Source organism: Nicotiana tabacum, chromosome 24, assembly GCF_000715075.1.
Source record: "Nicotiana tabacum cultivar K326 chromosome 24, ASM71507v2, whole genome shotgun sequence".
NCBI lineage: Eukaryota > Viridiplantae > Streptophyta > Magnoliopsida > Solanales > Solanaceae > Nicotiana > Nicotiana tabacum.
The window spans coordinates 20,577,241-20,600,429 of record NC_134103.1 but is presented as its reverse complement, the minus strand read 5'-3'; the positions used below and the strand labels follow the sequence as shown (position 1 = coordinate 20,600,429).

The window sequence follows — 23,189 nt, the reverse complement described above, 5'->3', positions numbered from 1 at the left end:
ATTCACCTCCATTGTCTGTGCGAATACACTTGATCCTCCTGCCTGTTTGATTCTCCACCATCGTTTTCCATTTGAGAAAAATTCCCAACACTTCATCTTTCCTCTTCATTGTATACACCCACACTCTTCGGGAAAAATCATCAACAAAGGTTACAAAATAGTGCTCCCCACCCAATGAAGGTGTTTTGGAAGCACCCCAAACATCAGAGTGTACATAATCCAAAATGCCTTTAGTATTATGGATCGCTGTACCAAATTTAACCCTTGTCTGTTTTCCTTTGACACAATGCTCGCAAAACTCCAAGTTGCAAGTCTTTACGCCTTTTAACAATCCTTGATTAGATAGAGCTTTCAAGGATTTCCCTCCAGCATGTCCCAAGTGCATGTGCCATAGCCTGGTTGCTTCTGCCTCTTTGTCATCACTGGATGTCATTGTTGCTGTCCCAATAACTGTACTACCAAGATAGCGGTACATGTTATTGTTCTTCCGATTGGCCTTCATTACCACTAGTGCACCGGAGCATATTCTCATCACTCCATTTTCTGCAATGATTTTGAACCCTTTTGATTCTAGGGCTCCCACAGAGATGAGATTCTTCTTCAAACCCGGTACATATCGAACATCTGTTAATGTTTTGATCATTCCATCATGGCTCCTTAATCTTATTGAACCAATGCCATATGAGGTAAGAGGGCTGTTATCCGCTGTGTGGATGACTCCATATTCTCCTTCTTGAAAATTTACGAACCAGTCCTTGTTGGGACACATATGATAGCTACAAGCCGAGTCCATCAACCATATGTCTGATGATGTTAATAACTCTGTTGTAACTAATGAGAAGTCTGAATCATCACAATCAACTACATTTGAATCCATAATGGCCTTTCCATTGTTATGTCTGGCCTTATTCTTCAACTTCGGACAGTCTTTCTTCCAGTGCCCCTTTTCTCGACAAAAGGCACATTCATCTTTGCTGGGTCTAGATCTCGACTTGGATCTTCCCTTCTTAGTCCTCGTTTGATTTTGAGGACGACCCCTCACAATTAGTGCTTCTCCTTCTCCGCCCTTCTATTTTTCTCCCTTTCTTTGTTCATAGCTGTACAAAGCCGAACAAACTTCTCTGAGAGAAATTTCGTCATTTTCATGGAGTAGAGTAGTTTCAAGGTGCTCGTACTCATTAGGAAGTGACCCCAACAACATCAAGGCCAAGTCACCATCATCAAAAGTTGCATCCATATTTTGTAAATCTGTGACCAACTTATTAAAACTGGTGATATATTCATTCATTGTGGTACCAGGAACATAGGTGAAGCGAAACAGTCTCTTCTTCATGTACAATTTATTTTGACTGTTTTTCTTCAAAAATTTATCCTCCAGTGCTTTCCATAATTTACTTGCAGATGTTTCCTTTGTGTATGGATATTTTTGCTCTCTAGCAAGGTAGGATCGAATGGTACTGCAAACAACACGATTGATAATTTTCCAATCTTCTTCTCCAATAACATCTGACTTCTTTTCTTCAATGGCAAGATCTAGCCCTTGTTGAAAAAGAACATCTAGAACCTCGCCTTGCCATATCCCAAAATGTCCTGACCCATCAAAAATTTCTACCGCAAATTTTGCATTTGACACAATTCTTGTCATAAGCGAAGATGCCAACGATGACGTATTATTGACACTTGATGTAGATTCTTCTTGTTTACTGTCTCCCATTTTGACACAAATATTATTTAGTAGCTGACGACACAAATCAAGATTATTTCTTTTCTGGTGTGGAAGATCAGACTAAGCTGCAACCACAGAGCATACTCAGACAGAACCTTGACTCAGTTACCAAGATAAATCTTTTTTGATGTGAAAGATCAGACTATGCTGCAACCACAGAGCATACTTAGACAGTACCTTGGCTCTGATACCAATTGTTGCGGAAGCCAAATGTATATAGTGTGAATGAGTCACAACTACTATACCAAAAATTATGACAACCACTAAATAATAAACAAGACAATAAGACAACAATAAAAGAGCACCAGAATTTATTGGCTGATTGTTCCGGAGATACCTTATCCTCGTTGATCATGTCTAGGAAACTAGTGCATGGGATGTTCGTGATGCTAACAATGGGAGTAGAATTATTCTACAACTTGACATGCTGATGTTTCCACCCATGCTAAACTTGTTAGTGATGCTAACAATGGGAAGGGGAAAAATTGTTGGGAACATGTAGCGATGTATTTAGGCACATATCCAAGCTATGTCAGAGGATATAACAGATCTCAGAAAGTTAACATGACTTTAAGCTTCTGAAGGTGTTAGATTTGAAATTCACTGTAATTGATTCTTTCCCAGAAGCGTCAACTTGCTTGAGATATGTTGTTGTTGGAGTTGCTGAAGATTCTTCACTATCATACTCGGCCAGTCTTTGGAACGATGAAACTTTGATCATAAAAGGACTTGGAGGACGAGTAACATTACTAGACACCCTTTGGAAAGAAGGTCAAGCTGCAACATCTACACATATACAAACATGCTATATTCACTTCGCACGGAGTTCAAGAGTTTCTAGAGAGCCGGCTCCTCAGAAATGGATGTGATCTGCAAACTTTCCTCGGCGGATAACATCTTGGCAAAGACACCTAATCTTCGAAAACTGAGATGTGAAGTTTGGAAATTTGATGACTTGTTTCCAGCATTTAACAATCTTACTAAGCTTATATGCTCAAACTTTCTTGCGATTGGGCCACTGCGCCAAACTTCCCACTGAGTCTCAAGAAATTATCACTATTCAATAGTCACATGTATGATCTTGATCGAGTTGCTACCCTCACCTCAAATTTTTGAAACGGCAAGATCCTTCTTTTTCAAAAATGGAATGTCTTAGGCTTAGCTATGTCTTTTTGTCAATCATCACAGAAAAATGATTAGTACTACTATATTAATTGGCAAACCAAAGTTTTTGGCTTCGCTTATTAAATTAAATCTCTCTATATATATATATATATATATATAAGAGGGAAAAAAATGTTGACTTGACACCTCTCTTTGCCTTGGAAAGGTATTTATCTTTTTGTCAATTTTTTGGCCTTTTACTATCATTTTTCTACAAAATCAGAGGGTAAAAAATGTAAATAAACGGTTGGCTATACCAAAAGACATAACGGATGTAACCCCGAAGGAATGTAACGTATGAGTTATGTCTCTATTCAAACTAAAAGTGGTGGTGTGTAAATATGAGATTGAGGCAACTGTGAGTATGGGATGAAAGTTTTTAGAGGAGTTACTTTCTTTTCAAAGGGTTACGTCTTCCCAAAGTGGAGGTTTCTTTCTCTTAAACTCCCTAGATTCTTTCTCATTTTCATTAACTCACTCACCAAAACATATGCTTGATTTTTTTTCCTGATCATGTTAAATTATCAACTTTGTTCTCTAAAAATAATACTGTGAGGCGGCTATGGCAATTATTATTTTACTTTGTGTTTATGGTATTTAACTTTTTTGATTTTCTATGTTTTCAGATGCCCTTCACGGAGGTTCAAGGCTAACTAATCTGCGGTTTGTTCATATTTCCTTTTATTGTCCTTTTTCTTTGTAACTTCTATTTCTTTGAGTTATAAAATACTAGCATTTTTTTGGTAAATCTTTTACCTACGGAACAAGGATTAATATACATTTAGTTTACTTATAACAACAAAAAAATCAGTCCATCCATCTATCTATATATGCATAATTGTGGATTCTTCCTGTTATATGGTAAGTCTCATTGATCAAAAATTGATTTTATCTTTTCCCCAACTTTTTCCCCTTTTTTTCCTCTCAAATTTTTGTCATTCCAATTTACGTTACAAGTCCAAAAGTCATGTCCCTTCAGTGATGAAAAATAACTCCAACGGTCATTACTACTACTCTACTAGAGTTACACAACCGTTTCTTCCCCTAAGACTAAAGATAACCCAGTGGCCACATTTTAACATTTGTGAACGCTCTCAGTTAGTCAATACTTATACTGAATTGCTTTAACAAGCACGTTCCCTACCATCACACTTTCTACACACACTAAAACAATAGAATATCTGTTAGAAACTAATTAAATTATGAAGGATGGTTAGTTAGTTGGTTAACTGCTGATAGCGAATAGAAGGCCTACACACATTAGGATTTTTTGTAGATCATATTTTAAATTCTTTGAAATGTTTGGTAAAATATCTGAAGGACAATTTAGTACAAAGATAAAATAGGAGGATAATTATGAAAAAAAGTTGAAATTAATAACATAGGGCGATGAGAATAAGGTAAGTTATATAATGTCCCAACCAAAAGAAAAGAATTAGTATAGTGTGACTCCAAGGTAAGAAATCTCTTTGATAATTCATGTTTGTCATCTTAGAATTTTAATTTCTGATTTCAAAATTTATTTTCTCCTTTTTCTGTTTTTACTTTTCCTCTAATTTTGTTTTATTCTTATAAGCGAGTTAAAATGCTTTCTAATGTGTGCTAGAGTGTGACTTTTTATTCTTTCTTAATATTTCATCTAGGTAAGTTACACATGTGAAGAAAATTATAGTCTGTCTTATTTTTCTCTTCTTCATTTCATTAAAGAATGAGAATCCATAATTCTTTGTGCTAATTTATGGTGCGAGGACAGCCGGAAAGGAAACCATGAGAACAAAGAACAATTCACAAGTGTGACTGCAAGTCTATAAGTATACAACATATGGAAAAATACTACACAACACTTATCTTTTTCTTATTTTCCTAATTATAGATTTAATCATGTTAGTTCATTGCTAAGTGGAAGGAGAATAATGTTGGATTTTGCATCTGTTACTGCTACTGTTTCTAGAATAATTAGTTGTTTAGTTTTAGGAGGAGTCTGCTAGAAGATTCAGAATTTTAATTATAGTAAGAGTTTAGTAATTTAGTTGTAGGAGAGGTCTACTACTTTATTTATTTGGCTATTTAAAGCCCTATGATTAATAAAATTTTAGAGATAATTTTTCAATCATGTTTTCAACCTTCTTGCTGCTTGCATATTTTTTCTAAAATCTATAACAGTGGTATCATAGCCTCCATTGATCTTGACAGATCTCTGAATTCGCTGAAAAACAATCAATTTCAACCACTTTTAAACCATACGCATTTTTACCCATACCAATTTTTAACCAATTTTTTAACAATGGCAAGCAGCGGTCTCTCTTTGAATACCCCACAAACTTTCACTGTTAAAAACTATCAGATTTGGTCAGTGAAGATGAAATCTTATCTTGAAGCTTATGATCTATGGGAAGTTGTAATGGAAGACAAACTTATACAACCACTTCCTGCAAATCCTACCCTTGCCTAAATCAAAGCTCATTCAGATGAGAAAATCAAAAAATACAAAGCTAAAACTATAATTCAAAATTCAATTGCAGATTCAATCTTCTCTAAAATTATTGCATGTGAGACAACAAAAGAAGCTTGGAAAACACTCAAACAGGAGTATTAAGGAAGTGAACGAGGCAGACAAAATCAGATTTTAAATTTGAAAAGAGATTTTGAATCTCTTAGAATGCAAGATGATGAGACCATCGCTAAGTATTCTGACCGAATTTATTTAATTGTCAATAAAATCAGGTTACTTGGCGAGGATTTTAAAGATGACAGGATAGCTGAAAAATTCTTGTGAAAATTTCCGAGAGATTTGAATCCAAAATTTCCTCTCTGGAAGAGTCTAAAGATCTTTCTACCATCTCTGTTGCAAAATTAATAAGTGCTCTTCAAGCACAAGAGCAAAGAAGGGCCTTCAGACAAGACAAAGTTACTGAGAGTATTTTTTATGCGAAATACCAAAAAGAAAAAGTCGATTATCCTTATTGCAAAAAGAAAACACACTTAAAATAATTTTGTTGGTGGAGACCTGATGTATTATGTGAAAATTGCAAATAAAAAGGTCATGTTACAAAAGTGTGCAAGTTCAAAGATACTCATGCACAAGCACTAATAGCAGAAGAAGGAATTGAGGATGGCCTTCTTTAGACTGCAGCAACAGAAGCAAGGAGGAGTGTTGGATTTTGCATCTGTTACTGCTACTGTTTTCTAGAATAATTAGTTGTTTAGTTTTAGGAGGAGTCTGCTAGAAGATTCAGAATTTTAGTTATAGTAAGAGTTTAGTAATTTAGTTGTAGGAGGAGTATACTACTTTATTTATTCGGCTATTTAAAGCCTTAAGATTAATAAAATTTTAGAGACAGTTTTTTAATCCTATTTTCAACCTTCTTGTTGCTTGCATATTTTTTTAAAAGTCCATAACAAATAAAAGGAATAAGTATAATGAAAGACAATTGGTACATTGCCTCTCTCGGGAAAGATGGCCCAATTTCTTTTTTTTTAATTTTTGATTTCAATTTTCTTTATTTGTTTTCCAGGGGTCTAGGAGGCTAAAAGGTAGGGAAGAAAGTCGAGCCTCTAATTGACTTGGACACATAAATAATTTTCAAAATCGTGTATTGATATATTCCGTCAAGTGAAAGGAAACAGACTGGTAAGAAAGCCGACCACATGAGGAGGGAAACCGAAAAACTCGACTTTTCGGATCGAACCAATTTATAGTAAAAGGGAGGTACAATAATGTAGAATAGTAAAAAATGCAATTAAAGAGCAAATTTTCAAAAACTAACATTAGTTTTCTCATAAATTGGGCAATTGTCTCACAATAAATTTGTGTAAAAATTTACTCGATGATGAAAAAGGCAAACATTCATTTCGGATTATGGAGAAGTCATAGCTGTAATTTATTTTTGATGTGACACTTTTGATTGTTACAACAGGTTTGGAACTCATTCTGTCATTTCTATTAACTTGGAATGCTTCTCACATACTTCTTTTTGTTAAAGAATTTTATTCAAGCTATTAAAAAAGATAAAAAGATATTTAAATAGTAGATTAGTTTTTTTTATTTAAACATTGATAATGTTTAGCTATATTTTAAATTTTGATATTCGCGCGGGCAAAGTACACTAGTTAGAGAAGTAATAGTGGGAACAAATGTTAATGTTACATAACTTCTCAACTTAACCGAAATTACTGAATTAATGTTATATAATAGCTAATAAATATTAAGCAACATTAATTATTTGCAATAGTACTAGCATTGCTTCAATTGTACCATGAAATTAAGCTTTTGTGAATGAAATTATTTTTACCTCAACCATAACTCACGAGGTTCCCGCGTACTAATTTAATTTGTTTTTTATTTACTGATATTGTTCCTAAGCCGATGGTCAAACAACATCTCTATCCTCACAAGGTAGAGGTAAGGTCTGTGTACACAATATCCTCCCCAGACCTCACGGTGTGAGATATTACTAGATATGTTGTTGTTGTTGTATATTGAGGAATTTTACATTAGCCGGAGCAATTCGGAAAATCTTGAATTTTAAGAAGACTTCATGTATTTTTATAATATGTATGACATGTATATTAGTTGAATTCCTGTTGTATTACTATTTTGGCAAGCATTTATGGATTACTTTGGCGTTTTTCTTTACTTCTATGCATTAAAATTGTGTCAATGGTTAAAAAAAAAACATTTTTACAAGCATTTACCAATGTCAAGGTATTTACATGATTTCTAAATAAATGGTGCATTATAACTGTACACAATTTCCTGATATGGTAATTGATGTGAGCAAATTGCTACATAAAATTTTGGCGTTTCGAGGGGAGTTAAGGGTTTACAATTTAAAATACCAAATTCAAAAAAGAAAAAAATATTATTGGGTATAAGATGAATGTGTTATTTGTTGCACTCAAGGAAGAGTGTGACCTAACGATTAATGAAGTTTGCGAAAATTATAAAAGGCTAAAGTTCAAATCTAGTAGAGAAAAAAGGTGAATCACAAGTATTTAGTGGAATAATTGGGGAAAGACAAATTGGTCCAACTCGAACACTACCTTTACAGAAAAAGAAAAAAAAGGTTAAAAAATAATCAGAAATATCTTAATTTTATCATCCGGTATACTTTGTGGATTGGATAAGAGTGGGTTGCTCTAGTGGTGGGCACCCTCCACTTTCAATCAAGAGGTTGTGAGTTCGAGTCACCCCAAGAGCAAGACACTACCCTCTCCAGACCCCACTAATAAAATTATACTGAGTTGTTGTTGTCGTATACTTTGTGGATTGTGGCAATTCATAACCTTATTGTCAGCAAAAGTCAAATGATCGTATATTTGTCCTTGACCTTAACGAGCTTCAGGTTGGACTTTAACCAAAATATATAGGCGAGTAATTTTAAACCATATTTAAATCACACATGTAACTTTAGATAATTTTCTAAAATATTTTGGCACGTAAATTCACCTAATCCACGCCAAAACTTAGTTAAGCTCAAGAAATAAATACAAAACGAGTTACTAACAGCTAAAAGAATATACAGTATTTGGACGTCTCTAGAAAAAGAAATTGCTCCATATGTTTTTGGTCCTCCAAGTCAATGAGTAATTTAACATATCACACGTCACCCCCATCATTGATCTCTCTGCTATCTCCTCTAGCTAGGTTTGTTGTTGTTGGTCTCTATAACTTGGAAAAGTAAAAAATCTTGTCATTAATTGGCTGATAAAATAATGAAGGAACAGTGGAGACCATTTTAATTTTGGTAGTTGTTTCTGTCGGAATGAATACGTCAAATTTTGAAGTTATTATGATCGGGAATTCGGGTAGTGCGGAATATAGCCAAACAACGTTATAATGGCAATAACAAAGACAATGGAAGTTGATAACAACGACAATTAAAGTAGATAAAGAAGACACAAATTTAACGTGGTTCGGTCAAAGTGACCTACGTTCACAAGCGGAAAGGGGTAAATACTCTAATTAATCTCAAATACCCTAAAAGAATAATCTCACAAGATCACTCCAAAGAAAGGATTCACACAAGTGCTTCCCAACACTAACTCTAGTACAAAACACTCTTAATAAAAAAAATAAAAAAAAAAATAAATAAAAAAAAAAAAACAAGAAATGAAAACTCAACTGTTTTTGGAAACAGGTTTGTTTCTGAAGAAGTACATAGTCTCGTTATACAGAAAGAAATGCTTGTCAAACAATTGGCCACGTCCTATCAATCCAGAAAGAAGAAGAGAAGAAAGAAACCTCTGAAGACGTACTGTTAGTGTTCGTTATGAGAGGTTTAATCAAGCATATGATCTACAAGCTCTGCTGTGGTAATTCGTTCGTCTCATCCACATCAACGTCTTCGGACATACCTAATCCCCTTGAAACGCTGCAGCGTATTGAACAGAAATGGAGTTCCTATGCTCATATTCCTACAACTCTGAAACGGATTGCAGAGGAATGTCGTTCACTCTATATGGTTTTGGACGGATATCAATTTTCAGAGGGATCTTGTTCCCTTGACACACTGCACAGGATTGAAGAGGATTGGGGCTCATTCCTTGAGTTCTCAGACGAGTATCTGTCAAAGTTATCTCATTTACGTGAAACTCTGAAGCAGACTGAAGATGAATGCAGCTCATTCCCTATTGTATTTCTCTCAGAGGAATCTGATTCCCTTGCCACTCTGCAGCACAAGATACGTCGTGTCCAAGACAATCTTTGGCAGACTTTAGAGGAATGCTGTTCTTTACTTATATTTTCAGAGAAATATCTGGAATCTTTCCCCTTTGAAACTCTGCAGAGGATCAAAGATGAATGTGATTATCTCGAACGAGATCTGTTTGCATTTGATGAATTTAAGCTCCTTGAAAGGAATTTCAACTTCCTTAAAAGGGATTTCAAGTTGTTGGATATCGTTCTCAACTTGCAGATCTTAATAGGTGAACCAGATCTCATAAGAAAATTCCAAGCTCTGTTTCAAGTTGCTACAGTTTATCTCTTCCCCATCTACCGCTCGCAAGTAATACCAGAGAGCCACTGTGTCTCCGACTTGCAAAATGAGTTTTGGCAGACTAAGTTGGAAATCAGAGCTAAATACTCCTTCCCGGAAATATCATTTCAACTTTTAGCCAACAATGATGGTACTGTTACTCCAAATTCTGTTATGGAATTCATTGATACCGTGATAGAGAATCTCAATGATCTACTGAAACTTGATGATTCAAGTTCACCCCTTCATGTTGAGGGACTCGTGGATCAAGTTGAAAAGGTTTTGAAGGAGTTGAAGTTCCTTTTTAGTTTTGTCTCCTTTGTTTCAGACAGATGCGTAGAGCCTGAGGTCCAGCGTACTTTCTTCACTCATGTTTTAGAAGTGGCCTGGCTCACAATAGTGGTTACCTGGTTGTATCTTCCAAGCCATGCCGGCGGATGTCCAGATCCAGACTCTACTCCAGCTGAAGGGTATCCTTTGTTTTCTGATCTACTGCGAAGCAAAATTCAGCCTATTGAGCCAAGCATCTCCAAGATCTATATTGATGTCCTGAAAGCTATAAAGTTACAGCAGTCACAATGGTATCCCGTTATCCAAATTAAGTATGTGGTAGACTGTGAAGTTGGATTTGTGGAGACTCTCCTACACAATTTGGAAGAGTTACCATTCATTTTAAGTGGACTAGAGATAAAGGAGATGCTCAACTTCTTGAGAGCCCGTCTACTAATACAGGTCTCTGAATTTTATCTTCAAGATATAGATTCTGTGATTGTTGATGCAGGAATTCTTGTTTACTCATTAAACATAAAGGAGAAGGGTGATCTTGATTTCAGAGTCAAAGTTCAGAATCTGCAAGCAATGATCTATCTCATCGCAAGAAAGACATTTCTCCTTCAGTCCAACTTGTCTGGAATTGATAGAGTGGGCTCTGCTGATTTAATTTTAGACAACATGGAGAAGTTTCTAAGCCTCTATTCAAATTCAGTTGTTTCTGTCAAGAGCCAACTTCAGACAATTCAGAAAGAACTCAAGTGCTTTCAAGCTGTTGTAGAAACACAAGTCGGACTTCAACATTTTGTAACACATACAAATGGTTTGGTGTATGAGGTAGAATATGTATTTGATGCTTGTAAGAAAAAAGATGTTCCTGATTGGTGTTTATTTCTATGGATCTTGAACATTGGAGAGGATATTAGAATGCTCATGGCAGAGGTAGCAGAGGTTCAAGAAAATACCGCGTTTGACTTGGTATTGCATAACATCACAGATGCTGCCCCTACACATACTTCTTCAAGATTTGCCAGCAATCCAAGCACGAATGAAGAGATGGTGGGCTTCAAGGATGTGATGAACGAACTAAGAGCCAAACTAGTCAAAGGATCAGTAAATCTTGATGTCGTTTCAATTGTTGGAATGCCTGGATTAGGCAAGACAACTCTGGCGCACGAACTATATTTTGATGAGTTAGTTGTCTCTTATTTTGATATCCGTGCTCACTGTTGTGTCTCTCAAGAATATAAACGGAAGGACTTGTTACTAGCCCTTCTACGTGATGTTACTGATGATACAGCTAAACTTGATAGAGAGACTGAAAATGAATTAGCAGACAAGCTTCAGAAACTTTTAAAGCCCAAGAGATACCTTGTCCTCGTTGATGATGTCTGGAAAATGAGTGCATGGGATGATTTACAGTCATGCTTCCCTGAAAATAACAAAGGAAGTAGAATTATTCTAACAACTCGGCATTATGAAGTTGCATCTTATGCTAAACACATTAGTGATCCCCATAAGCTTCGATTTTTCAGTATTGATGAAAGTTGGACGTTATTACAGAATAAGGTGTTCAACAAAGAAAGATGTCCCAAGGTCTTAGAGGTTGTCGGCAAAAGCATAGCACAAAAGTGTGGAGGGCTTCCTCTTTCAATGGTTCTGGTAGCAGGTATCCTCACAAGAATGAAGAAGGAAAAACATTGCTGGGAACAAGTATCAACAAACTTAGGTCCAAATATTCAGGCTCAATCGGAGGGCACACTAAATCTGAGTTATCAGAATCTACCACATTATTTGAAACCGTGTTTTTTATATATGGGAGTATTTCCAGAGGACAGAGAGATTCGAGTCTCAAAATTAACATGGTTGTGGATAGCGGAAGGTTTGATTAACACGCACACGGAGAAGCTTTCTGAGGATGTAGCAAAATTTTACTTGGAAAATCTTATTGGGAGAAACCTAGTGATGGTTGCTAAAAAGAGCTCTGATGGAATGATCAAGACATGTCGCATTCATGACCTGGTGCTTGAATTTTGCAGGAAGAAAGCAAAGTTGGAGAACTTTTTAGAAAGGATAAGGTAATAAAAACACTAATTAATTTTATCTTTTCAATCTATAAGGCTTCTTCTAATTATACCTATTTCTCCATTAACAGGGACAGAGATTCACATCCTTCTCAATTTTTCCTTCCAATGTGCAATGCTACACGCCGCTTATACCTTTATTCTCAAAGTGAAAATCTTCCAAAATGGTGTTTGTTTTTCTCCCATGTGAAATCTTTTCAGTTCAGAGAGGCTAGAAATATTGCATGCTCTTCAATAGACTCTGTTTCAAATACTTTTAAAAGGTTCAAGTTTCTAAGGGTATTAGACTTTGAATTCACCACGATTGATTCTATCCCACAAGAATTAACCCTTTTGAAGTATCTTGCTTTTCGGACTGCAGAAGATGCATTATCACTCCCGGTCAATCTTCGATACCTTGAAACATTGATAGTTCAAGGAATTGGAGGACGAGTATCAGTACCAGATACCATTTGGGAGAGTGTTAAGTTGCGACATCTACACATATACCAGAAAGCATCTTTCACTTTAGGTGGTGCAAAAGAATTAGAAAGCCCCTCGAAAATGGATGATTTGCAATCTTTTTCCTCGGTATATTTTTCTAGTGTGGACAATGCTAATAAGATCTTGGCAATGACACCAAATCTTCAAAAGCTGAGATGTGATGTTTTGAAAATTGATGGCTCGTTTCCTACCTTTAACAACCTTACAAAGCTTGAAATGCTCAAGATTTCTTCCGGTACTAGATTGACTTGGATCAATCAGTTAAAGTTGCCGTCAAGCTTGAAGAAGTTGACACTATCCAATCTTCACATACATCTTACTGAAGTTGCAAACCATCCAAAACTCGAGGTGCTCAAGCTGCTAGGAGTTACCATTAGTTCTAATGTATGGGAAGTGAATGATGCGCAGTTCCTTCAACTCAAATTCTTGAAACTAGAAAATCCTTCTTTTTCAGAATGGGATGCCTCAGATAATGCCTTTCCACGCCTTGAATACTTGGTACTGAAAAGATGTCGGCATCTTAAGGCGATTGCTTCTTGTTTTGAGGATACCACCTCTTTGAAATCAGTTGAGATAATATCATGCAATGAATCACTTGCCAAGTCAGTCAAGGCCGTCAGGGAAATATCTATTGAAAATTCGGGAACTTCTGGTTTCGAGGTCTTCATCCACAAGCAGCAAAAGAATAGGGCACGTTGTTGATCCAGTGCAACAGTAGCTTATTGAGTATTCGTTTTGACGCCCTGTTCGAGCTTAAAACTTCTTCTGCTACACTAACTTACTTCTCATTATGAAATGGTAGAACGATCATTCAAATTATGATGATGCTTTCAGCTCTACCAGTCAAAGGTGGACTACATCTAAGAGTCCTTTTGTCAAATCTAAATTTAGGAAGCCCACATTGCTAATAACTATTCTCTGCTCAGGCCAATTAGCTTCATATATTCAACTCATGACAGAGTTACCCCTACAATCAGCAAACTTTAAAAAATACTCCTTGATCTGTTAAGTAATCTAAAATCTCCAAAATTCCTTTTATTTTTAAATCACTTGTTGTTCTTCTTGGTCCACTATTTTTAAAAATTACCATTGATGTGAATGCTAAAGCTACTAGACTATACAAATTATTCATAATTTTTTTAATTACCAATGCACCAATTTCTCTTTTTTTAATAAATAAAATTAGTTTAAAATTTTATTTATTTTTCAATCATATGCACGCCGTAGAATTTAGTGGGTCTATTTATTGTGTGCGGCTGATCATCGTGTATGTACATGTATATTCAAATATATTTTATCATTGCCCGGTTAGTATAGAGTCCGATCGACAAACTTAAGAGTGCACAATGTGTATGCTTTTAATTAAAGCAAAGTTGAATTAGATAATGTAAAGTCTCCGATAAACTTCAACTTCAATCACTAATACTTGCAAAGTTTCTATACATTTGGTGCAACGAATTCATTAAAATTCGGATGTTGTAAATACTTTTAGAATTTAGAAAAGCTACTTAATTTAGATTTTTCAATTTACTATACTTTATTTATTCGGTTGTATTATTTAATATTTTTTTCTCTTATTTTTTTTCTCTAATTCATAAAGCAGGTAAATGCCAATTATTTCAAAAATAGTGGACCAAGAAGAACAACAAGTGATTTAAATAAAAGAAATTTGGGAGATTTTGGATTACTTAACAGGTCAAGGGGTATATTTTAAAGTTTGCTGATTGTAGGGGTAAATCCAGTCCGATAATATAACAGTAGGGGTAAATTTGGCTCGATAGTATAAAAGAAGTTAAACGTAACAATATATGAAAGTAGAGAAGTATATTTGGCTCTTTTACCTTCAAATTATGATGATGCAACAACCAGTCAAAGGTGGACTAAATCTAAGAGTCCTTTTGTTAAATCTAAAATTTAGGAAGCCCACATTGCTAATAACTATTCTCTGCTCAGACCAATTAGCTTCATATATTCAACTCATGACAGAGTATTGATGGTTGGACGCTGAAATGCTAATTTTCCGTCTTTATAATCAACTCCGTCAGGACTACTGAGTGAATGTTATTGCAGTAGATAAAAAATAAGCAACTTTATTGAAATAGTATCAGTTGGCCATCAAGTTAAGCTGTTTTTGAATGATCATATTTTCGTTTAAACCACAACTTACGATGTCGCGCCCAACTAATTTTACAGATTGATATAGTATCAGTTGTCCAATCTAAAATTTACGGCTTTCTTTACTTTTTATGGATTGAGATTGCTTGAATGATCAATAGATATTATAAAAGCATGGTGTCAATTTTTTATTTATCGTTCATTAATAATTTTGTTATTTCCTCTTTATCGTGTTGTGGTTAGTTTTGAGTTTTTTCCGTCTCGGCTATTCTAACAAAATGAATAAGACATTAGGTTGGTCTAAACTTACATCTGAAAAGATACCAAATTACTATTCTTCCTTCGTTTTACATTTTTTAGATGGACATACGGATTCCCAGGTCTGTTCAGTAATGTCAAGTTCTCTCACCATCCTACAGTACAGAACCAGTCCTAATTGAATATGAAGAAGAATTAATCTTTCAGATCAAATCTGTCCTAATATAGATGGATTAGTCTATGATAGGTAAAACGGTTAGGTCTCAGAATGTGGATATGATAACTGGTGGATCTCTCACATAATATAAATTTGCACTTGTGATGAAATTCATCACCTCTGATACAGAATAAAAGTTCGAAGCTGAGACTAAGGAATGAAAGCAATCACCTATCCATAAGCAGCTCGATCCTACCAAGGTTTTAGATCACCCAACTGGACCAGCAGTCCAGTTTAAGAAGATGTTGTCGCCGTATATTGTCTTGTGATGAGGTAATTTACGAGCAAGTTCATTCAAAATTTGGTGGAAAGCATCACTTGGTTGAGCAGGTTGTAGAAATAACATTGCCTTCTTCATTGTAGGATTGGCAAGCAATCTCTGCTTCCTCAATATTTCTTGTGGTGGAACAGTAGTGAGAATGTTATCCAAATAGGGAATATCCTTCTCTTCTACAAACAATCCGATATCTTCCCAAGGAATTGCATCAGCAAATGGTAACACGATGTCATCTGCTATTATAACGGGGATGCATCCGAATATAACAGCTTCAACCAGTCTTGGACTCCACGGAGCCCATCCGAGAGGGCACAAGCAAAAGATAGCTCGTTGCATGTCTTCGTAGTATGTAGTTGGATGATCTGTAGAAATATCAAAGAGAGGATTGTTCTTAAAGTTCTCTCAAACTGCTGCTCGAGCTCCTCTTGCGTAGTACCCGCCTCGTTGCCCGAATGTTTGAATCAAGGTAGCATGCTGCAGCAACGGAAGAATTCCTCTTTCACTAGCTTTCTCTTCTTGAAAGTGAAAACATGCACCAAAATCATTGTTATAATTCTGTATTGCTGTAATAAACAATTAAACTTTCTGGAAAAACAAAACAGAAAGTTAGTGATACTTGTTTAACGAAATAAATTCTGGAAAAAACAGTATAGGAATAAATCGAGCCCACTGAATACACAGTGTGTCCTTAAGAAAATTATTCCCCTCAAGTACCCGAGGTGCTGGAATATATCCTCCCAGGATAGAACGATTTAACTCACCAGTGTATTGGTACCAAAAACTCTGATGAACTGCGAACCACTCAATGGTCGTAAAACACACTGGAAAATATTGTGCAGAAGAAGAAGAAGAAGAAGAAGAAGAAGAAGAAGAAGCAGCTCAGAAAATTTCGTAAAGAAAGATTCTGGGACTCAAACTCTATTTATAGAGTTGCTGGCATTGTTTCTGAAAAGGTTTGCAACCTTTCAGAAACAGCCATGGCTGTTGGAAAAGGGGTATTTGAAATATTGCGGGAAAAATATATTTAAAATAATTCGGGAAAGAAAACGGGCCTGACCGAACCGGATCACGGGTCATGGGTTATTCCGGATTGAATTTTTCGTTAATTATTTAATTAATTAATTAAATAATTGAAAGAAATTTTGTCCAAAAAGATTAATCAATCAATCTTTGACCAAATCCGAAGCCGAAGCCGAGCCGAGCGAGCGACGACGACGACGGCGCGAGGCTTGCCTTCTTCTTAACTCTTTAAGAGCTAGAAGAAGAGCAATTATATATATACCCATCAAAAGCCTTTTCTTCCTCCGATATGGGACAATGTCCCTTTTCCAAGGGAAACTCAAATATTTCACTTTTCCTCCATTTCTTATTCACCCTCTTTAAGCTACACAAGCTTAAAATCCCAACAATCCCCCACATGAATGGGGAATGGATATAAAATAAAGGAATGCACGGACGCGTATGTGTTTTACATGCAAGAATTAATTGCATCTGGATAAGTAGGCTTCCCTTTGAACTTTCCGTGGTGAACTTATATCGGATATATTCGGTTAATCTGTAGATTTTTGATATCTTTGAACCGTCGAGCTTTGTTGTATACGTAGACAACATAAGTCACACAATCAATCCTTAACCATCTATGGTTCTCACGGTTGTGTTCGTTTCAGCCATGAACACCGCCTGGTTTCATGAGTGCTTAGAGAATGGACCTTTACTTTCATTCCCCTTGAAGCGGCTTACACTTCACACTCACATAAGTGATTTCTAAACGTGTAATCCTGTAGACACACTATCTGGTCATATCCTGCCAGACTTAGCAAATCATTAAAAAATCTTTAAGCTTTGTTGACTCATCAAAAAGCCTTAATGCTTTACCTCGATTTCTGAACATTGTCTTCATCACGAGAATGGGTTGAGTTATTTGACAATGTTGAACTGTCATTCATAACTTTGTTTGATCTCTTTGAACCTAGCTCGTGGGATCTCCAGTCTGCTAGGTAGAGTTACCGTCATGATGACTTGTCCTAGACCTTAACCCCATTCCCTTTGATGATCTTTCAACTGCCTCTCTAGATAGGCCTTTTGTAAGTGGATCTGACACGTTATCTCTTGACTTTATGTAGTCAATTGTGATAACACCACTAGAGAGTAGTTGTCTAACGGTATTGTGTCTCCGTCGTATATGACGAGATTTTTCGTTATACATAACGCTCCCTGCCCTGCCTATTGCCGCTTGACTATCACAATGTATACAAATAGGTGCCAAAGGTTTGGGCCAAAATGGAATATTTTCCAAGAAATTCCGGAGCCATTCAGCTTCTTCACCGGCCTTATCTAAAGCTATGAATTCAGATTCCATTGTAGAACGGGCGATGCACGTTTGTTTGGATGATTTCCAAGGCACTGCTCCACCCCCAATTGTGAAAACATATCCACTCGTGGATTTAACTTCAGATGATCCAGTGATCCAATTTGCATCACTCAATCCCTCGATCACGGAGGGATATTTGTTATAATGCAAAGCATAATTTTGGGTATATTTGAGATACCCCAAAACTCGTTTCATTGTCATCAAATGTATGTGATTGGGATTACTTGTAAACCGACTCAGTTTACTAATAGCACATGCTATATCTGGTCGTGTACAATTCATGATATACATCAAACTTCCCAATACTCTTGCATAATCCAGTTGTGAGTCACTTTCACCTTCATTCTTTTGAAGTGTATAACTCACGTCAATTGGAGTCTTGGGAATTTTGAAATCCAAATACTTGAACTTGTCAAGTATCTTTTCAATGTAGTGAGACTGTGATAATGCTAGACCTTGTGGAGTCTTGTGAATTCTGATTCCTAAGATCACATCAGCAACTCCTAAGTCTTTCATATCGAATTTGCTGGCCAACACGCGCTTAGTAGCATTTATATCTGCCATGTTTTTGTTCATTATCAATATGTCATCAACATATAAACAAACAATGACTTCATGACCTGGAGTGTTTTTAATGTAAACACATTTGTCGCACTTGTTGATTTTAAACCCATTTGCCAATATTGTTTGGTCAAATTTGGCATGCCATTGTTTGGGTGCTTGTTTAAGTCCATAAAGTGACTTAACAAGTTTGCACACTTTCTTTTCTTTACCAGTTATCACAAAACCCTCAGGTTGTTCCATGTAAATCTCTTCCTCTAATTCTCTATTTAAGAAAGCTGTTTTAACATCCATTTGATGGATTTCAAGACCATACACAGCCGCTAGTGCCACTAACACCCTAATAGATGTTATCCTCGTTACTGGAGAGTAAGTGTCAAAGTAATCAAGGCCTTCCTTTTGTCTATAACCTTTGATGACAAGTCTTGCCTTATATTTGTCAATAGTGCCATCAGCTTTCACTTTCCGTTTAATGATCCATTTCGAACCTAAAGGCTTATTTTTCGGAGGAAGATCTACCAATTTCCATGTATGGTTATCCAAAATGATTGAATCTCACTATTGACTGCCTTTTTCCAAAATGCTGAATCAGAAGATGACATAGCTGCTTTAAAAGTTTGAGGCTTATTTTCAAGCAAGAATGTCACAAAATCTGGTCCAAAGGAAGTAGATGTTCTTTGACGTTTGCTACGCCTTGGATCTTCTATACATGGAGTATTTTCCTTTGGTTCTTCCCGAGGTCGTTTAGGTCTTTCACTTAACGACTCACATTCAGTTTTATACGGATAGATGTTTTCAAAGAATTCAGCATTATCTGATTCCATTACCGTATTAATGTGAATTTCGGGATTATCGGATTTATGAACCAAAAACCGACATGCTTTACTGTTTGTAGAATATCCAATGAAAACGCAATCAATAGTTTTTGGTCTGATTTTAACCCTTTTAGGTAAAGGAACTTGTACCTTTGCTAGACACTCCCACACTTTGAAATATTTCAAGTTGGGTTTTCTACCTTTTTATTTTTCATATGGAATAGATTGCGTTTTGCTGTGGGGTACTCTGTTGAGTATTCGGTTAGCTGTAAGGATAGTTTCGCCCCACAAACTCTGCGGTAATCCAGAACTTATTAATAAAGAATTCATCATTTTCCTTTAATGTCCGATTTTTCCTTTCTGCAATTCCATTGGATTGAGGTGTGTAAGGTGCAGTAGTTTGATGGATAATTCCATATTCCGAACATATTTCTGCAAATGGAAATTCATATTCTCCACCCCGATCACTTCTAATTATTTTGATCTTTTTATTCAATTGATTCTCCACTTCATTCTTGTATTGCTTAAATGCTTCAATTGCTTCATCCTTACTATTAAGCAAATAAACATAATAATATCGAGTGCAGTCGTCAATAAAAGTAATAAAATACTTTTTCCCACCTCGAGATGGTGTCGACTTCATATCACAAGTGTCAGTATGAATTAAGTCTAAAGGATTTGAATTCCTTTCAATAGACTTATAAGGATATTTTACAAACTTAGACTCAACACATATTTGACATTTTAATTTATTACACTCGAATTTAGGCGACACTTCTAAATTAATTAACTTCCGCAAGGTTTTGTAATTGACATGTCCTAAACGAATATGCCATAAATCATTTGACTCCAATAAATAAGAAGAAGCTGTAATTTTATTCATACTGTCAACAACCATTATATTTAGTTTGAAGAGGCCCTCTGTGAGGTAGCCCTTTCCAACATACATTTTATTCTTGCTTACAACAACTTTATCAGAAATAAATACACATTTAAATCCATTCTTAACAAGCGAAGATGTAGAAACTAAATTCTTCCTAATAGTAGGAACATGAAGAACGTTGTTGAGCGTTAACACCTTGCCGGAAGTCATCTTCAGGAATATCTTCCCATAACCTTCAATCTTAGCTTTTGCAGTATTTCCCATGGAAAGTTCTTCTTCGGGACCAGCAGTAGAGTAAGTCGCAAATGCTTCCTTGACAACACAAACATGTCGAGTGGCTCCAGAGTCAATCCACCACTCATTCGGATTTTCAACTAGGTTGCATTCCGAAAGTATTGCACACAGATCATCAATGTCATCATTCTTCTCCACTATGTTAGCCTGTCCCTTCTTCTTATACTTTTTCGGGAGACGACAATCAGGGGTTTTGTGATCGGTTCTTTCATAATTGTAGCAGCTGCCCTTGAATTTCTTTTTGTTCTGCTCCTTAGTCTGTCCAGAAGACCTCTTTCTCTTCTTACTTTTTGGAGCAGTCTCCTCAACGATATTAGCTCCCATGATCGTTGAATTTACACGAGAGTTCTTCTCGGCTGTTTTGTTGTCTTCCTCAATCTTGAGACGAATGACAAGATCTTCCAACTTCATTTCTTTGAGTTTGTGCTTAAGATAGTTCTTGAAATCTCTCCACGAAGGAGGCAATTTTTCAATCATTGCAGCCACTTGAAATGCTTCATTCACGACTATACCTTCAGCAATAAGGTCATGAAAAATAAGTTGAAGCTCCTGAACTTGGGTTTCAACAGTTTTGCTGTCTATCATTTTATAGTCTAGAAACTTGGCAACCACGAACTTCTTCAAGCATGCATCTTCAGTCTTGTACTTCTTCTCAAGTGCGTCCCATAATTCTTTCGAAGTATTTATCGCACTGTACACATTGTACAAGTCATCCTCTAAAGCGCTTAAGATATAGCCTTTGCAAAGAAAATCTGCCTGCTTCCACGCCTCAACAATCATGAATTTCTCGTTGTCCGGCATGTCCACAGCAGGCACTGGAGGTTCTTCACTAGTGAATTTCTGCATACCAAGTGTGGTAAGCCAGAAGAACACCCTTTGCTGCCATCCTTTGAAGTTGGCTCCGAAAAATTTCTCCGGTTTCTCTGCCGGTGGAACAGCAGTCCGGCTTGACTAGGCTATCGTCGTTGCCGCAATAGTCGCAGAAGAATTTCCGTTATCAATTGTCATTTCTCACTGTAAACAACAGAAGAGTTCAATTAATGGCAAAATCAGAACAGTAAACAATACTGTTATTAACAAAAACAGTATGTATAATAAATAAAACCGGAGTTTTTATATACTGTTTTACAGAAAAACGATGAAGTTTTTATGTTCTTCAAATCATTTTACGAATTTCAATACTTTGATGAAGTTTTTATATCTTCAAATCAGAATAATAAAATTCAGAAGGAGTAGAAAACCACGCAGGTTTTAATCTCCACAAACAAAATACAGAATATAAAAAAAAATAATTTCCTTAAGAATGTTATAATTCTGTATTGCTGTAATAAACAATTAAACTTTCTGAAAAAACAAAACAGAAAGCTAGTAATACTTGTTTAACGAAATAAATTCTGGAAAAAACAGTATAGGAATAAATCGAGCCCACTGAATACACAGTGTGTCCTTAAGAAAATTATTCCCCTCAAGTACCCGAGGTGCTGGAATATATCCTCCCAGGATAGAACGATTTAACTCACCAGTGTATTGGTACCAAAAACTCTGATGAACTGCGAACCACTCAATGGTCGTAAAACACACTGGAAAATATTGTGCAGAAGAAGAAGAAGAAGAAGCTCAGAAAATTTCGTAAGGAAAGATTCTGGGATTCAAACTCTATTTATAAGGGGTGTTTGAAATATTGCGAGAAAAATGTATTTAAAATAATCCGGAAAAGAAAATGGGCCTGACCGAACCAGGTCGCGGGTCACGGGTTATTCCGGATTGAATTTTTCGTTAATTATTTAATTAAATAATTGAAAGAAATTTTGTCCAAAAAGATTAATCAATCAATCTTTGACCGAAACCGAAGCCGAAGCCGAGCGACGACGACGGCGCGAGGCTTGCCTTCTCCTTAACTTTTTAAGAGCTAGAAGAAGAGCAATTATATATATACCCATCAAAAGCCCTTTCTTACTCCGATATGGGACAATGTCTCTTTTCTAAAGGAAACTCAAATATTTCATTTTCCTTCCATTTCTGATTCACACTCTTTAAGCTACACAAGCTTAAAATCCCAACAATCATGTGGTACAATAAAGAAGTGATCCACGCCTTGTGTCCTATTCCAGTATGGCCAGGTAGAAGCAATAAGCTGAATCGCGCTTCTCATCATAAGAGGTGACTTGAAAGGTAAAGGATGACCATGTGGTGTCAAGTACTCACAAGTTGTGTAAACTGGAGTATAAAACCAATCCGCGTCCTCTGGATTAAGAGTTCGAACAGGACTGGATAACAGGAAACGATGCATATATATCTCGGCTGCAAGCATGTAATTGAGGCATCTCGAATCTCTCTGAAGAGTTTTCTTGTTATATTTGCTGGAAAGTTCATACACACAAACTTTTAACCTTCCTATTGGATTATCTTCCAAAACATCACCAGCACTTCCTGAAATTCTTTCAGTGTATTCAGGCCGGGTTTCAGTTCTCAAAAAGAAAGCAAGATAAAGAAACCCAAGAAAGGTCCTGTTCTAATTTCTCATCTTCTAGGATAGGGAACAAAATTGTAGCCTATAGCAGAAGCAATCAGAAAAAAGAATGAGACAAAAAAGAAGAAAAGATTAGTAACTTTAAAAATGTTGAGGAGTCAATATATAGTTGGAATGTGAACAGACAAGTTAGGAGGAATCAATAGTTGGAATCAACAGTTGGA

General features: G+C 36.0%; 1 protein-coding gene and 1 pseudogene across 1 annotated transcript; one reads left to right on the top strand and one right to left on the bottom strand.

The window, feature by feature from the left end:
• Positions 1–9,037: 9,037 nt before the first annotated feature.
• On the top strand, positions 9,038–13,523 carry LOC107773154 (putative late blight resistance protein homolog R1B-23). The gene is made up of 2 exons (XM_016592606.2): positions 9,038–12,215; positions 12,293–13,523. The coding sequence occupies exons 1-2, from the start codon at positions 9,163–9,165 to the stop codon at positions 13,404–13,406; spliced, it is 4,167 nt and encodes a 1,388-aa protein (XP_016448092.1). The 5' UTR covers positions 9,038–9,162; the 3' UTR covers positions 13,407–13,523.
• A 1,963-nt stretch (positions 13,524–15,486) lies between these two features.
• LOC107773148 (putative beta-1,4-xylosyltransferase IRX10L) lies at positions 15,487–22,997 on the bottom strand (annotated as a pseudogene).
• Between the last annotated feature and the right edge of the window lie 192 nt (positions 22,998–23,189).

Coding starts and splice junctions, on each gene's coding strand:
- LOC107773154 (XM_016592606.2), top strand. CDS start 9,163: ATGAGAGGTTTAATCAAGCATATGATCTACAAGCTCTGCTGTGGTAAT. Junction 12,216..12,292: donor AACTTTTTAGAAAGGATAAG/GTAATAAAAACA, acceptor CTCCATTAACAG/GGACAGAGATTCACATCCTT.